The 18,532-nt window shown below is 39.5% G+C and overlaps 1 protein-coding gene and 1 pseudogene across 5 annotated transcripts in view; one reads left to right on the top strand and one right to left on the bottom strand.

The window, feature by feature from the left end:
• Positions 1 to 18,532, bottom strand: part of ARHGAP26 (Rho GTPase activating protein 26) — a 414,796-nt gene that overhangs the window by 247,094 nt on the left and 149,170 nt on the right. For all 5 annotated transcript variants that reach the window (XM_059417816.1, XM_059417817.1, XM_059417818.1 and 2 more), the window contains one exon: positions 5,923 to 6,001. In XM_059417816.1, the coding sequence (XP_059273799.1) occupies positions 5,923 to 6,001 (79 nt within the window). The remainder of the gene's footprint in view (positions 1 to 5,922; positions 6,002 to 18,532) is intronic.
• On the top strand, positions 4,376 to 4,706 carry LOC132028121 (large ribosomal subunit protein eL37-like; annotated as a pseudogene).

The following is an 18,532-nucleotide window of genomic DNA, read 5'->3' as shown; positions in this document are numbered from 1 at the left end:
ACCACCATAACATTCTGCTTCTGATCTCAGAATCTGATCTTAATGGTAATCAATCTTACTTTTTCCTTTAAATACTCTAAACAGCTCTTTCAAGTACTGGGTACAGAGCATAAAATACAATGCAACTATTCATTTATTCTAGGAGTTCTTGAAGCATTTGGGGCTAGAGTTTGGGCACAGTAGAAAAAGGTAAGAGAAAGAGCATACTTCATTCACTTGTAACACGACTAAAACAGAAGATTTCTTTAAAATGAAGGCAAGCAGAAGGAAGCCACACTGTCTTGTCCTCTTATGAGAGGAGTGGTTTTTCCTTAGTGTCTTCCTCTTTTCTCTTCAACCACTGCAGGAGCCACAATAAAGTAACTCCACCTAATAGAAAGGGTAGATACAATTCAACTACAGCTTCCTAATAATTCAGCAGTATGTACGTTGTAGTAAAAACAGCATAGAGCTGGAAGCTAGCAGACCTGGATTATCTATCCAAGACCAACCAAAGGTGCCTGACCTTTTCAGGCACTGGTCCCTCTTACATAAATAAGGGTGTGACACTGTGTCACAAGTAGGAGGTTTAGCTACAAGAAAAAGCCAGTATGGGGCCTTTTCTGACCTATAAAGGTATTAGTTTCAAAGTTTCAAATAATACATAGATTTACACACCATCTTTCATGTGATACCACCTGTTTCTTATCTTCCTAAACGAATTCTACATAATTCTGGCATCAAAAAGATATTCAAGGAGTGGTTCATTAGATAAATAACTAATTTCACTGAAGAATCCTTGGAATATGAGAGAACTAATACTTCTAAAATAAGGTGGTAATAACAGCAGTTCCGACAGACATCATTAATCATAGCTAAGAGAAATACATGGGAATACAGTTTAGAGAGGCTGATCCAGGCTCCGAGGGTCCAGGTTATCCTATTAGTTCCACTGAGTCACTGGGTCATCTTTCCATAGTGTAGCGAGAATAATAGATACTTCAGATTGTGTGTGTGCCTGTACCAGACGCTATATTGGTTATGGACAAACAAGGATGAATGCTCCAGCTGTGGGCATTTGGCTCAGGTTACCCACAGTCTATGTGGGAGGCAGGTGAGGACCAGGTAACAGAAGATTAAAACAAAAGCTTATGTGGTTACAACAATGAGTCTGTAGCTTGTCAACCCAGATTTAACAGAAAGTTAGGAAAACCCAGAAGAATCATTTCAAAACTGTATCTTACTCACTAGCTTGTTGTTTAAAAAAAAAAAAAGTTATATACTCTCATTTGTAGGCCTTTTATTTTATTTTTTCTTGCCCTACTCCTCTGGCTATGACTCCCAGTACTATATTGAATAAAACTGTTAGAAATGAACATCTTTGTCTTGTTCCCATTCTTAGGGAGAAAGCATTTAGTCTTTCACAATTAAGTATGAGGTTAGTGGTAAACTTGCGGTTTTCACTCTTGGCCAAGTATCAAAGAATAAGCTCTTCAAATAGAAATTTTAATGAAATATAGATATTGGAGTAGGGAGAAACTCTGTCACTTTTACCTATCTCATATCTCCCCCCCTTCTTCACATAACAATGCTTTGATTTTTCCCTTAGGGGAAGCCAAAACTTCTCTACCACCATAGTTCTAGCACAGTGGGCAGGGGAGTCAGGTCTGGTCAATTCAACTATCCCACCCTATGGTCCAAGAATTTAGTCCAAGAAAATTCAAATATGGGACTTCTTTAGAATTATTATATAAGGCTCTCTTTCCACTACTTATAGATTAGGGATCAACAAAGTATGACCCATGACTGAAATCTGGCTTCTACCTGTTTTTATAAATAAAGTTTTATTGAAATGTAGCCATACCCATTGTCGATGGCTGCTTTTTGAGCTACAACAGCAAAGCTGATTAGCTACAATAGTGACCAGAGGGCTCCCAAGGCCTAAAATAATTACTCTCTGACCTTTTTTTTTTTTAATTTTTTATTTTTTATAAACATATATTTTTATCCCCAGGGGTACAGGTCTGTGAATCACCAGGTTAGCGAAATAAGTCAAGCAGAGAAAGACAACTATCATATGATCTCCTTGATATGAGGAAGTGGTGATGCAACATGGAGGCTTAAGTGGGTAGAAGAAGAATAAATGAAACTCTCTGACCTTTTAAGAGAGTAAGTTTCCTGGCTCCTGTTCTTGATAATATAATGTAAACCTGGAACAGTCTGAAAGCCTATCACCATAACTGGAAAGAACCTACTAGAAATACCAACACAAAAGAAGAAACCAACTCCAAATATTATGGAAGTTTCTGGATTCAGATGGGCTGGACCTATTATATCCCAACTTATTATAAGTTCCATAAAACAATAAATCCAGCTTTTTCTCAGGCCAAGTATAAATGAGGCTTCCTTCATTTGAATTTAAATTAACAGCATAGATAAAAACTATAATGCTCATTGAAGAACCACATTCCTCCATTATATATCCATGAATACCAAAAAGATATTCAAAATTTCTTTTCAACTAGAAAGTCACTGAACGCTAAAAACTGTAATTTATGTAACAACCAAAACTGTAAAATCAACTAATTCAGGGCTCATTTAGACTGTTTTTCCAACCAACCATACTAAGGTGTTATTAAACAATAAAAAGAACAAAAAGGATGCAAACCAAAGTTACCCCCCTCCCAAAAAAAAAAAGAGAGAGAGAGATTCAACACAGAATAATCATTCACAGAACCACTGAGCTCTAAGTATGAAACAAAAGTTAGGTGCTTCTATTGTAATCTCCCTGATACAAGGCTAACATTCCAAAACCAGCTAAGGAAATAGGTTTCTGCTTCCCTTACCAAAGCCAAAACTTCTAAGGGGATAGATTTATCTAATTAGGCAGACTGTGATTAAAACTGGAGCTGCTAATTTTCTACTGGGTATGTATCTCCAAGAATGTCCCCTAGAGGCTCTCAGCAATGGGAGATAAAATTAAGCCTAATATTCCTGCCACCTATGCAGTTACCATTTGTCTGTTTCTCTCTCTTCAGGAAACTGAAAAATACACAGAGATGTTGTTCTCAATGTAAGCTATATGTTCCTGTGAGGAAATAATTTTATATTATGTTTAGAAACAGAATTATTTTGTGTTTAAACTTGTTTTAATGTGTACATTCTGGAGCAAGGAGATGTTTTCTTTCAACAGCATGCTTTCCATCTGCAGAAGCCAGATGTTAATCTACAGGAAAACTCAAGTGGTTAGTAAGACCAATTACATTCAGACAGAGAACAAGTATCAAATAGCAGGGAGAGGGAGGAAGGGGAGGTTTTAAATGGGAGTTGGTAAAGTCATTGTAGAACTGCAGCTTACGGGGCTGGGGAAACCTCAAAACAGTGGGGTTTTTATCCATACCAAGAATAGTATGCCCTGACAAGATTTTTTTTTCTTCCTGGATACTTCCTCCCCTTGAATTGAAGAATCATTCAAGAAACTCAGATAAAGTATATAAAAATGAAATGAGTGAGAATTCTTGAAGACATCTTCAAGATGCCTATTAATCTACATTAATGATAAAAATCAAACAATCTCATCTCTATAATGATAAAAACCAAACACATTTAGGACTATGCATGGGTTCAAATTCTACCTCTGTCACTTTGATGGAAGCTGTCAGCCACCCTACAGTCTTCTTTCTGGAAGTGATAAAATACCCAGAGTACTGGCAGTCCATGGCTGCCTATGTTCGACCTAGATTTCCCACCCTCCCCTGTAGATAGATGTGGCCGATTTAAGTATGTTAGGGCCAGTGGAAGTGATGTGTGCATCCTCAAGGTCCTGGATACTTTCATCTCCATTAACTGGCTGAAAAACAGCAATGACTAGTAGAGCAACTTCTAAAGTCATGAGTTGAGTATGGCAGAATGACCCTGCAAAGCATGGACTGCTCACTTCCATGCTTAGAGAGAGAAATCAACTTCTATGTTACTTAAGCTACTACACTTTGGAGTCTCCTTGTTATGGCGACCTAACCTGTACCCTACCACTATAGCCACTTACTGTCTATGCTACTGAGCCAAGTTATTAAAGTTAAGTCTCACTTTCCTCAACTATAAAATGGTAGTATTTTGTGATGTCCTAAGAGTATACTTATTTAATAAGGTACTAAGAAGAATAAATGAGTTAAGACATGTAATATGCCAAATCGGTGACTTACACACACAAAAGAGCTCAATTAAGGGTAATGGTAGCAAAGATAAAGGACAACTTAGGAGGTGGCTTTCAAACGTCTCTGACAACAAGCAGCTATTGTGCCCACGAAACCCTAATGGTAGAAATGTCTATCTACTCTATATACACAGCAGAAGTGCCTTCTCTTCCAGCTTCTTTGGTCTTGGCTGTAGAAACCAGATGAGGAAGGGGACATCATCATTTGAAAAGCATCACATTAAGACACACACACATTGTATCCCCACTGCTCTAAGGCTTACAACCTTCAGAAGTTGACTTGTGGTAAATGTGGCTGTCCTACCAAGTAGAAAAGGAAGTATAACTGGATTGCCAAGGCTAAAATATGAAATACCCCTGGGACTGGTCAAATAGACACCTAAAAGTTGTCTACCACAGAATCAGGCCTGGACTCTGTGAAGGAACAACACTTCAACCCAACAGGGGAGCTGTGGCAGCATCTAGTTCATCAAGAGTTTCAATAATCAGTCACACAATACACATCCTGGTTTAAAAAAAAAAAAGGAAGGAAGAAAGAAAGAAAGAAAGAGGAGAAAAGAAAGGAACGAACGAAGGAATGAAGGAAAGAAAAAAGTCTATCTGCTTTGAGAGCTTCCATCACAATGTATTCAGAGAAAACAAGGGGTAACTTATAGGTACTGCAGAAGAATTAAGATTAAATAATGTTCAATTCGAATTTAGCTGTTCCAAACTCTTTAAATGGCTCTTTAAATCTTGCTCTATGTTATTAAATGCTATCCAAAGTAGTTATTTGTTTCTGCTCAGTTGATTGGAGTTTCACATTTATATACAAAAGAGCTAAGTAGAAAGACACATTCATCCATATAGATCACCTAACCTGGGTAGGCTGAGAAACATACAAATGAACTGGAATCATCTATGATTGCATCTTGATGCAGAGTTCTATACTCAATGAAGGTTGTGGCCTGATGGCTTTGCACACATTCCCCGCTCTGGATAGTGCCTCTGCAAGTTATAACTACTGGCCCTATGACACTGGATTCTTTTTTATCTTTTGTATTCCTAGGATGTATTCTTAGGATTTCTATAACCCTAGTATCTGCTGAATACTGCAGCTGAGATCTTTGGCACCAAGATAAGGCCACTATTTTTTACTTTAGGGACTCCCCCAGGGCCCTGACATGAGTTTTACATGTCACACGATACAGGAAAACCACCAGACTACATCAACCAGCAAAAACCAGCATCTCGAAAATGGGAGCACAGGTCATACTACCAAGACTTAAATCCTTCCATCTACACTAATAATCCCACTGTATATAATGGGATGTGGGCTACCATGGCAAGGGAATGCTGAACCAGATGAGAAAAGATACTACATAATCTATATACAATTCTAAAATCATTTATCCCATTCAGATAGGTTTGACATAATGTTTTGCATCCTACTCCATGGAGACATCAATATTCAGTAAGCCAGACTCTGCCTCCTCTAAGAGACCTAAGGACACTACAATTGCCTTGGCTACCACATAGCCTGAAAGTCCTGAAGGATTGAGAGGCCGAAGCTCAGGGACTACAACCACACAGAAACAGTTTCACTATCGATGAAAGTCCAAGAGTAGAAGACATCCTCTGGTACAATGGAAACCAAGGCTTTAGATAGAGTGCAAAAATCACTGCACTTGGGAAGCAACAAACAACTTGGGGCCTTTATTTCTATTCTACTTCCCTGAATTGTTACTTACAGGTTCCCGGCCATCCATGGCTTCCATCCAGAGCCTCCGGTCTTCTTCCGACAATGCCTGCATGGTGATAACCCCTGGCCTGTGGAGAAAGGAGGACATAGACATGAACCCAGTGTCACTGGTGGAGAGATCCTGATGAATGTGAAACTTCAAGAAATACCCAAACAACAGAGTAAGAGATTGCTAGGATTAACAAATGAAGAGAGGCACACAGGCAGCTTTCAGAGCCACCTTTCAGCCTCAGAAAGCAAAGTCATCTCCTGAATTCCCCTCAATAAGCCTGTGTCCCTCAGGGAGCTAGGAAAAACCACAGCAGACATTACCCTACTACTTACAGTTAAGGGACACAAATGACTAAAGTGATTCCTTTAGACCAGTTTTTGTTCCTTGAGGTCTTATTCATTCCTATTCTCCAAAATGCATAACAGAGACCTTTACTCACAGTATGATAGCAATTCATATGTATTAAAGCGAACAGAATCACTGGACTCAAAATTAAAGAGAGAGGAAACAATCAAGCTGGGGGGACGCTGGCCTCTTAACCTCTAATCCAAGGTTTCTAAACTCCTTTTGACATGGAGATGTTTTATGATGGTAAACAGATTTATAATGATATTAAATGTATATATTTTTTTAAGATTTTATTTATTTATTTGACAGAGAGAGATCACAAGTAAGCAGAGAGGCAGGCAGAGAGAGGAGGAAGCAGGCTCCCTGCCAAGCAGAGAGCCCAATGCGGGAATCGATCCCAGGACCCTGAGATCATGACCTAAGCCGAAGGCAGAGGCTTAACCCACTGAGCCACCCAGGTGCCCTAAATGTATATCATTTTTAAAGTGAATACTTGTCATGTCAGGTCTTAAGTTCTTTACATGCACTACTTCTTTTCACCCTCTCAATGAAATCTGCTTGACCTTTCAAACTGAACACAAACCCTCCAGAAAGCTTGCACATGGTATCAAATGGTGTTTGTTGAGTTCCCCTTACAGATGGCACTGCACTAGCAGAGACTTGAACAATGAAAACGTTCTTGGGAGAGGGAGCTAAAAGTGCTCTGGGCTCATTAAAGCAGGAGTCCTTACAGTCCACAGATGGGTCCAAGAGAGTCTATAAACCACTCTTCCATCTTCAAATATATGTATATTTTTATGTATTAACAGTTCAATCTCAATCATTATCAAAAGAGACACAACCCTCAAAAAGTTAAGAACTACAGATTTAGTGGTGCCTGGGTGGCTCAGTCATTAAGCATCTGTCTTCAGCTCAGGTCATGATCCCAGGATCCTGGGATTGAGCCCCATATCCTGCTCCCTGCTGAGAGGGAAGCCTGTTTTTCCATTTCCCATTCCCCCTACTCGCATTCCCTCTCTAGATGTGTCTATCTCTGTCAAATAAATAAATAAAATCTTATGAAAAAAAAACTACTTATTTAAATCCTCATTTGTAAACTCTGAGAAAGCTTAAAAGGAAGTAAGAGGTCCACTAAGCAAGAATTAAGTCTTATTACCATCTGAGTCTGCGGTATCATAATGATCGCAGAACAGTATGGTAATGAAACACATATGGGCCTGGCCATACCCTGATCAGCACAAGTCTATTCATTCTGACCCACATAATTACTGGTACTGACTTATTTCCACAGTCCCATCGATATGCTAGATCTATTCATGTTGAACACATTTTAAATATCACATCACTCAACATCCCCTAAGGAAAAACATTTCCAAAGATGTAAGCATCTAAGTACAGGGGGGTTGGGGCCTCAAGTGGCACTGAGGTGTGGTATGAGTGTTTGTGTACATGTTGTGTGTGTGTGGGTGGAGGTGGACAACAGTGGTGGTAGCTGGGTATGCGGATGGATGAGTGAAGGTCCTGAACATGAAAACTTTAATTCCCCAGAGGCAATCCTTCCTGTGAAGGCCATCCTGAGCAGTGACACCCCAACACAAAGAGGACACAAAAATACAGTAAGCCTTTTCTCTACAGCTCCTGCCAGGGCCCTCCCTCCTCTTCCCAGAAATTCTCATTCTCAGACCCAAATCCCCATTTCCCACCATGAGCCCATTAAGTGCACCAGACATTGTCTGCAGACTACTGGAAGTCATGGCTCCACAGAGCTGATACTTGGCTGGCAGGCATGGTGGACTGATTCTACTCTTCTACCTCAAGTGCAATACTTTAATGGCTTAGAGGGGAAAAAAGTCTATGAAGCTGCAGTCTGCTTTAGAACTCTAAAGTCCCTGGACCTGAACCTCTGAGTATTGCTCAAGTGTTGTGCCTGGACCACCAGTTTCAGAATCAGGCATTCCCTGAAAAATGGAGATTCTTAGCCTAAAACTACCTTATTACTAAATCTTAATTTCTGGGCTGGGTCTAGGAACTTGGATTTTAACCAACTCCCCAGGTGATCCCAATGCACAGTTAGAGACCCACTGCCCTGGCCCCCACCCTTTCCTTCCTGTCCCCCCACACTAAAGAGCAAAAGACACCCCCCAGTATACACTAGGGTCAAGCAGCCAACAAGTCTCCAGTCCATTTCCTGCTAGGTTCCTACCAGCAAACAGTGGGACCACAATAATTGCCTAGCATACCAAGATTTCAGGGGCCCTGCAGATATCACATCAACCTCATGGCCCACATTGTGAGATTTCCACCCAGAACCACAAGGAGGAAGTTCAGACAAACTCGGAGGCCACTTGGCTCTAGTAACCAGGAAAGTCAGCAGGATCTGTTTTCACTTCAAGAAAATATCAAAATGTAAGCTCTTTTCCATATGTGGTTTTGTTCCCCTTTTTTGTGGAAGGGGGTAGTATGGAACTGAATAAAGTGGATTTAATACACTTAGCTCTAATCTTATCACCATTCCAAGTTCAGGTAATTTTCTCTCAATCTTGTATATGAATGTCTGGATCACAGTACTATCCTTTCTAGGCATCTAGAAAAAACTCCTTCAGCTCCAAGTTTCTTTTCCTTCATAACAATTTAAACCATAATTACATAAATCTCTTATGTGTGAATTTCCAAGGACCAAGGTGAAAGGGTCAACTTTATTTTGGAATCAAGCAATAACTATCTTTCCATATTCCCCCTCCCTGTGTCCCTACTAGCTACCATTCCTCAAAACAAAATAAAACGAGCAAAACTCTCTATGACCCTGTACTTTCCACGTCAGCAGTTTGTGTTTTAAATGCATCTGGTTTTTCATAACAAAAATGGAGAGGGGGAAAGAGAAAGAGAAATCCAGAGGAGGGTGTGCAATGAGCAAGGGAAAATATAAAACAATGAAAGAGAATTGAAATGAGTTCTTTCTAGCTCTACAAAGAATTGTGTTACTATCAAATACCATAATGGAATATAATCTATAGTAATAATAACTGAGGAGGGTATGTCAGATGCTATGCTAATCACTATATATAAATTAATTCCTTTAATCTTAAAAATTACATCACGTGGTAGGTATATTCTCATTATCTCTTTGGGGAGATGAAAAGAACCAAGGCTCGAATAGGTTAAGTATCCTGTCTACAGTCACAGAGCCAGGATCTCAACCCAGAAGTCTATTGCTTCACCCTTACACACAAGACCACAGCAAATGTGGCCCTACCCTACAGAAAGCAGATACTGAACATTCCTCCTCCAAGCATCACAAAATTCCTACATAGAATCAAATAAGATCAAACCATAAAAGGTTCTGTAAAGCCTGAAGTGTTTCATAGATACAGTCACCACCAGAACACCATTCAAACAGCCAATCCAAAAGAAGATGATGATGTCCAATGTGACTATAGCTGACTTTTCTTCAGCAGAGGTTCTCCACATTTCTTCTGCTTCAAAATACTCAAGAGATGGAAAGGATGAGTTATTTATTTTTTTATTATGTTAAGTTAGACACCCTACAGTACCCTATTTGTTTTTGATGTAGTGTTCAATAATTAATTAGTTGTGTATAACACCCAGCGAGTAATGAGTTTTTTAAAAGAACATAAAAGGCACCAAACATGGGGGCGCCTGTGTGGCTCACAGTCAGTTTAAGCGTCTGCCTTTGGCTCAGGCCATGATCCCAGGGTACTGGGATGAAGCCCCAAATCGGGCTGTCTGCTCAGTAGGGACTCTGCTTCCCCTTTTCCCCTTCTCCACTTGCCCTTTCCCCCAACTTGTGCTCTCTCTCAGACAAATAAATAAGATCTTAAAAAAAAAAAAAAAAAAAACCTTAAAAGAAAGCACTAATCATAAAGAAAAAAGGAAATAAGGAAATAAGACTTCAAAAAAATGAATAATTTTCATTCTAAAAAGGTACCATTAAAAGACTGAAAAGGCAAACTAAAGAGAAAGAGATGCTATAGTTTGTATCTCCAGTGAGACTCTTAACCAGAATATGTAAAGAATGCCCACAAATAAGAAAAAAAAAATGAACCCAATTAATGAAATGGATAAAAGACATGAACAGGCACTTCAAGTAGGACACACAAATGGCCAACAAACATAAGAAACAGGGCCCAACATGATGTCTCTTTGAAGAAATGCAAATGAAACCACAATGAAACACCCTTCTGAAGGGAGAGCATTCAGAAGACCACCAATACCAAGTACTGGCAAGAATACAGAGCCACTAGAACTCTCACATATTGCTTCTTAGAAAGAGAATTGATAAAACCAATTTAGTTTACTAAAACTAAACATACACCTCACCTGCTGTAGGAACTAGCAATTCTACCTCTATGCATACATCCAAGAGAAATGAATGTGTATGTCCATCAAAAGGCACATTCAAGAATGCTGTTTTATTTTTTTAATTAACATATAAGCAAATAACATGTATTATTGCATTATTTGCTTCAGGGATACAGGTCTGTGAATCATCAGTCTTAACATAATTCACAGCACTCCCCATAGCACATACCCTCCCCAATATCCATCACCTAACCACCCCATCCTTCCCATTCCCCTCCCCAGCAGCAATTCTCAGTTTGTTTCCTGAGATTAATAGTCTCTTATAAGAATGTTGTTTTACTCTTAATGGCCAAATTTTACAACAAAAAACTCAAATATCCATCTATGAGAATAAATTGTTTATATTTAAACAAGGGAGCACCATACAAAAATAAAAAAGAACCAACTACAAGGTACAATCAACAAAATAAATCAATCTTATAATAATGAAACAAAGAATCCAGACACAAACTACTAACAGTACAATTCCATTGATATGACATTCAAACACTAGTCAAAGTCATCTTTGGGGACAGAATTCAGAACAGTGATTTTATTTGGGGGAAGAGGTATGATGATGACTAGAAGGAAACCATCTCCTCAGGTAATAGTAATGTTCTATAATCTGATCTGGTTGGTTACACCCGTATAGGCATTGTGGGGGGCAGTCATAAAGATATGCTTAAGATACGCACTTAAGATTTGTGCATCTTACTGTGATTACACTTCAATTAAAAAAAAAAAAAGTCTTTTAAATACCGAAGATATAGGTCTTGTCATCAATAACTTAGGCATCCTAGTTATCCTGACTCTCGTGCTTCATAGCTACGTAAGTGCCTAGTGGACAACTAACTGAACTACTCCATATTCTTCTTCACACTGCAGTTTTAAACAATACCTACTTCAAGGAGTCATTGTGAAAGTTTAATGAGATATTCATAAAGTGTTTTACAGTGTTAGACACACTGTAAATGCTCCAAGAATTTGCTCTTATCACTGGGGCAAATGGACGTGGCAGGTGGAGGGGAAGAGATGGCAAGTGTACAGTAGGGTCAAAACTATGGAGGAAGAAGGACAGGTGAACATAGTTTAAAAAGGAAAAGAAACCAGCCACAGGTGCTGCAGATACACGTGACCCCATCCCCAACACACTCACACACTCACACACAGCACTGAAAATCACACCTCTACCACAAAGGGAGCCAGGCCAGGGGCTGCACTGACACATAGGCTCTCACGACACAGCCATTTCCTTTTTCCTCCTGAGTAAAGCATTTAAGTGGCCTACTTCCCCCTTTTGGAATTAATGCCAGATAACTGATAAGGACAAAGAGGGGTCTTTAGCAATTCTAGAAAATCTGCCAAGGAGGGCCCTCTGCCCATGAGTTGGGAGAAGTAACAAAAAAAGACTTGCAATCCTTTCTACAGCTCAATTCTAAGATACAATGTATGATATGGCACCTCATTTTGAATCTGAATAAATCCTTGGTTAGTGCTATATCTTTATCAGCTTCAAACTGGTGAACAAGTATCTGTAATTTTCTCTAAGATGGCACTCTACCTCTCACACAACAGGGGAGAAGATGCAAAAAATTACTCATCTGTCACAGGCCAAACTGCACCCCAGCACCATACCCCCTTCCACTCTGGCCTCCAGAAAAAAGCCCGTGGAAAACAGTGTAGCCTTCACTGCCACATCCAGGAGCAGGGACCACTGATGTCACCTCACAGGCTCCTCAGCAGCAGAGAGCAAACAGAATTACAACCAGCCCTGACTCCAGGGCCACGCCACAGCTTTCCTGCTCTAATCTTATTCCTGAATCTGAGTCAACAATAGTGATCTCAGTAGCTTGGCAACTTCACTACTTCCTACTGGACAAGGAAATGCTGTTACTGACTCCACCCCACTGAAACAAACACTCAGAACCTCTTCTTTCTAAATCAACCTCCAAAGATCCAAAGATGTAGGGGTTACTCATTCATAAGACTCTAAGTCTTCTGTTGGCAAGAGTTCATTCCCCAGCTTCCAACTACACTACAGCACATGTAAGAGTCAGGTTATGCTTGTATAGAAAGACACAGAATGGTGAAGCCTTGGAGAATGGGCTGCCATCCATAGTGGGAAAGAGGTGCACAAATGCCAGGGACAGGAAGTTGTCCTTTGCTTCTAAAATCCTACTGGGAAAACAGGTTCCCAGCCATTATTAGGGTTTGAAGTTCAGGACATCTTCATTTACACAAAGATATGGCCAAAGCCATACCAAATAATCTTGGAGAATGACAATGCTTTCTTATCTATGAGATTACAGATTCAAACAGCCACAGAGAATAGGAAGTAAGCAAAATCAGTGAAATTAAATGAAAAGATTATTTATTGCCCCAAGGAAAATAGGCTCACTCTTATTTTCCATATAATATGCAGCCCTTTACTTTTTCTTTTGCACATTTACTTTTTGATGGTCATAGGAACAAAAAAAGGACTTCCCCTCTATGGAAAAATAATGGTTCAAGTACAAGGCAAAGCGGCAGCTGTCACCTGTCATCACAGTGAGACAACAGGGCATGGTGGGGACAGGAGTAAAGTGAAGAGTGTATGCCCAACCTAAAGGAGGCATCCACTCCTCACTCCATAAACAGCTGGAACATGGGGAGGCAGAGCAACATTTACAGACTTTTTTCAACTTCAACATGTTGGTTCAAACACTACTCAAGCCAAACCAAACATGTCTGTGGACCGCCTGTTTGCAACTTCTAGTGTCTGTGTCGGTCTTTCTCTGGGCTCTACCCCAAGTTACCACGATGTATTATAAAGTCATCTGATGCACTAGAACCAGCAATGATGCATGTCTGTATTTGTGATTCACCTCACAGTCAAATTCAGCAGAGCATCTCCAGTGTTTCATAAAAGGAGGAACGTGGGCTACTTCCTCTTTTATCCCCAATACTCAGGACCCAGTGTCATCACTGGAGGGCAACATTAATCTATATGGAGATAAAAAGTTATAAATATGCACTGAGATAATGACCCACTGATGGTCCTCATGCATTACAGAGCCTTCTGCATAAAAAGGATATGAGTAGGCTAAAGGTAAGAGACAGAGTTACTGAGAGAGAAAGCAGAAGTTGCAAACTAGTGGTTCATTAACTGTGACTAATATTTACTGCGTATTTACTAGGTGTCAAGCACCGTGCTAAGGACTTTACTTGCAATATAGTTTATTCTTCAAAATAACTTTCTGAAGTAGGTATTATCATTATACCTATTTTAAAAACTTGCAAAATGTCATAGCATTAGGAAGTAGGCAAAGCCTCAACTTGAACCCAGTCTGCAAAGCCCATACAGAAGCAAAGCCTACACAGAAGCACAATACTGTACTGCCCCCACGTGCATGCAGTGTATGTGCCCTGGGATCCATGGTGATTGAATCCTTAAGGGGAGGGAAGGAAAGAGGGGAAGCAGGGCTTGTGCGCATGTGCTCTATCACACAAACACACACACACACACACACACACACACACACACACCCCTTAAGAAGTTTTCAGAAGTAGGCTTCTCATCAATTTAGAAAGGATCTTGTCCTAATAATGAATAAATTATAATCTATCACTGCCTACAGCATTAACCCCTTGAGAGGAAAAGTCCTAAAATAATGAGCACCATAGCAGTAGTGATACTCTCAAGAGTAAATACTGCCAATCATATCAAATAATTTCCTACATTTTTATTTTAAAGGAAAATGCAGTCAAAAACATCAGGAAGCCCAAATAAAGAAATATTTGGCACATGAAACTGCATTATCCTAAGAGAAACTTATATGATTACCTATTATAGGCCAGCCATTATGCCAGACACTGGGAACACAGGAGTAAAGCAAATTTTAACACAGCAGCAGCAGAAGGCAACATTACTAATTGCCACAATGAGTAAAACTCAGGGAGAACAAAAATACTTGTTACTACCATTGATAACAAGTTGAAAAAATTATCTAATTTAAGAAATTTATTAGTCATTTACAATTTTTTGTTTTTACTATTGTAGCTCATAGTGCATAGAAATGTAAGTAAGTGGAATTTACTGATTGACTTGTTTCCTCTTTTCAGATTTAACTGCAACATTTTGGTTTAGATTTTTTTAAAAAAACTCATTTTATACTGGCATTTGCCATTAGCAAAACAAATTTCAGTATGCAGACCGAAGAGTACAAATAAGGTCGCCCCCATTTCCCTTCGTAAAATCCAAAAACCACCACATCCCATTTTTAGTTAAACCAGAGTCAAAGAGTAAACACTCTCTCAGTTAATTTACAAAAAAAGAAAAAGGGGAAGAAAACCATTCGATAACAATTTCAAACTGCATGAATATTTAAGATTCCAAAAACTTCTCAACTCGCTTATTTTACAGAACAGCCAAGAAGCAATCCAGAAAGCACAATATTTCCCCCCAGTTTACCCCCACCCAAGTATGGAAGTTACAGCAGAACACCCTCTGAGGAAGGAAAAGCCATTTCCTGTCTAAAATGTCAATGGTACTGAGACCAGCACTCTAATCCAACCACCAGGAAGGCAAAATCAAATATTATTTCAAACCAGGGGTGAGAAGGGGAGGGGCAGGGAGGGGGAAGTCTGAAACCAGGAAAAATAGATTCATCTGTTGCAAAAGATAAAGGCGCCCTGCACCAAGAGGGCAAGGCAGGTTGGCCTGGTGTTCAGCACACATCGGACAGCCAAAATCACACATCTGTTTTCTTCACCATCCTGAAATAAGCCGTCCCTGAAGCAAAGAGCCTGACACTTTTCATTTAGAAACCAAGGTAAAAATGTAATGTTTAAACAGAAGCTTGATTAACTGAGCATGCTTGCTTTTGCAGGGTAGCAGGTATGAAATGATCCATCACAAAAGGGTGAGAGGAAGGAATTTCGACAAAGAATGAATCATTTAGAATACCTTTCCTTTAAGGAGTAATTCACATCATTTCTTCTCTAGCGCAAAAATAACCTCCCACCCCCAGCCGCTGACTCCTAATTGTTGATGTATAAAGGAGAGCTGATTTTCCACTAGACCTTCTTAGTAGTTACTAATAAATATACTAAACTGCCATCTAGAGGTTGAGCACTGCAGCAAGTCTGTTACATAATGTGATCCTTTTTGGAAAACACATACCATCTACACTCACACAACCTCACCAAGACATACAAACAATTGCATACACACACGACACGTAGCAAATTAGAAACAACAGTATTATTTTAACTTAGTACAGTTCCATTTTGAGACAGTAAGTCATAAAGAAAGGCATAACCCTTTTTGTCTTATATAGGATATATATACAAATAATGGGTTACCACATATATAATTTGAAAACAGAATCTTCCTCTACCAGCACCTTTGCACATATACTTAATGCACCTGTAATCACTCTTAGTTTATAGTAGACTTGAAAAATCATTAGATTATAGGAAAAGGAACAACATCAAAATGGAAAAAACATGCTCAAAGAAACATCCACCAAAGCAAAGGTTCAACATAAGAACAATGAATTCCAAAGTACTGGGGTTGAGAAAAAAAAAAAAAATTCCAAAAGCACAACTTTTGCCAACACAGGACTGCACCAGCAAGTATTATCATATTCCATCTTCAAAATAGTCCTGCAAGGGTAGTATGATAAGCCCTGGACCAGAGTCACACAGCTAGTAAAGGGCAGGTCCCAAACTGAAATTCAAGGCTGTTTGCTTCTTTTACCTGCATTCTGCAGTCTGCCATAAAAAGATCCTTGAAATGAGGGTGGTAGCTGTTGGAGGGTTTGGGTTAGATTTTCTCAGGTCTTCTGTAAATCTTCTAAGACTCCACTATTCTTTCTTTAACCAACTTTTCATTTTCCTGGAATTTTTTTCACCGTACCTTATACTGGAATGCAGAGTATGTGAGTACTTGCTCAAGTCTTAATTTAAATAGCACCTAACATGATTAAGCTCCTGTAGTATCTTACAAAACAGTTCACCAAAGTCCTAAAAATAAGAACAAAATTGTCTAATTCAAACATTACTCTTCCATAACAAAACAAAAAATCCCATGCACTAAATTAAAAATTGTAGAAAATGATGTTATCATGCCTCTGGAAGCAAATTACTTGACACACAAATTTAGAGTTGAACAGAGGTATACAGAACACATACCTAATTCAACAACCAGCGAACCCCTACCAAGAAGAGCTCATACACTGTGCAAGGACACAGTACACACAGTGGGACGACAGGAGAGTTGACAGTGGGCGTGGCCCCTCAGGTTGATGCTGGTCAGAGGAAACTGTCTTGCTTTACCTGTTTGTGGGAAGCCTGCACTAGGAGGACTTCAGGTTTAGTTTGAAAGCAAAATCAGGTGACAGCTTTTAAGAAGGAAAGCCCAGTAGATTCATAGTACTTCATTAAACTTCCTACCTCCGCAGTTGGTAAAATCTGTGGCATGTGGTTGTACTTCATTAATGAGGGAAGGAGGGAAGGAGAGGAAGAACAGGTTCAGAGTATTCCAGTCATGCCATCAATCTCTGTACGAACAGAAGGATTAGGTCCCTGTGTTTGTTACATTTGTCCTATGCTTTCTGGTCCTCCAAGTTTGCTGAAACACTCAACATCCCGGTTTATACCTTTAATTGCTTGAATGTGTATGTATATGCATTTGTGTTTGCTCTTTCTACAATCAAAAGCAAACCCCCTGCAGGTAAGGACTGTGCTTGTCTTGGCCCCCATGCCAATGCCAGGAATGGGGCGTGTAGTACTCCACATAATATCTCCAAATGTATGGACTTCTGCTGGAGTCAGCTAGTCCTGGAAAAAATAAAGTATTCTAATTGTTTCCTTTCCTCAAGTATAAACACCTCCTCTCAAGAGACTACATTGATTCAGTGCATCAAAATGAAGCCTTTTGTTTCTATTACTTTCCATATGGTTTAGTGGCTCCTCCTGGAAAACATATGGGAGAAAATATCCATGTGTCACATCTGTGAGAAATTTCTTTAAACAAATCCAGAGATGCTGGGAGGAAGACTCCACCACGATCCATTAGCTTGAACAAATATTTTCCTTACTTTTGCTCATTAATTTCCATAGGATGCTGCATGGTGGAGTTATTGAGAGTGACTGAAGAGAGGTCCCGATTGGCAAGTATTAGTAACTCACATACCACTACCACTAACAGCTACTTTTAGATGGAATCCCATTTCTACCCATGAATTTTACATTAAACTCCCTCAAAAAGAGGTGGCATACTTTAAGGAAGAAAATGATAAATCCAGCCCTTATTCAATTAACCAATATAAAATACAGACCTTCAAATGCTCGGTGCTATGGAAAGATAATTCAAAAAACACCAAAGATTGTTTCTATATTAAGACATAAGAATGATTTTTTTTTTTTTTTAAGCTAGAAAAAGGTTAGGCTACCATCAAGACGATGCAAAGTAAGGAAGATAATTTATGTCAACATGCTGTTTGTGAAGTGGGGCTTCTTCAGCAAGTATGTGCTGGCCCATCCATCTAAAAGGCTGTCAGGGATACTGCTGCTGCTTGACTGAGAGAGGTCCTCCCTATTCAATACTGGATTTGGTTCCTCTGCTAGGACAGATTTAACAAAGTACCACAAACAGGTGACAACAACTACAGAAATTTAGCAGCTCACAAGCCTATGAAGAAGCTGTGAAGTTCAAGAGCAAGCAGTTAGCAGGGTGGCTTCCTTCTGAGGTATGTGAAGGAGAATCCTTTCCATGCCTCTGTCCTAGATCCTGGGAGTTTACTAGCCATCTCTGGTATTCTCTTGCTTGAAGACACATCACCCTCATCTCTGCCTTCACGCTCCCATGATGCTTTCCCTGAGTACCTATCTGTCTCGGTATCCAAATCTCTCCTTT

Source organism: Mustela nigripes, chromosome 12 (genome assembly GCF_022355385.1).
Source record: "Mustela nigripes isolate SB6536 chromosome 12, MUSNIG.SB6536, whole genome shotgun sequence".
Lineage (NCBI taxonomy): Eukaryota > Metazoa > Chordata > Mammalia > Carnivora > Mustelidae > Mustela > Mustela nigripes.
Note: the sequence above shows the minus strand (reverse complement) of the source record. Positions and strands in the feature narration are given on the sequence as shown.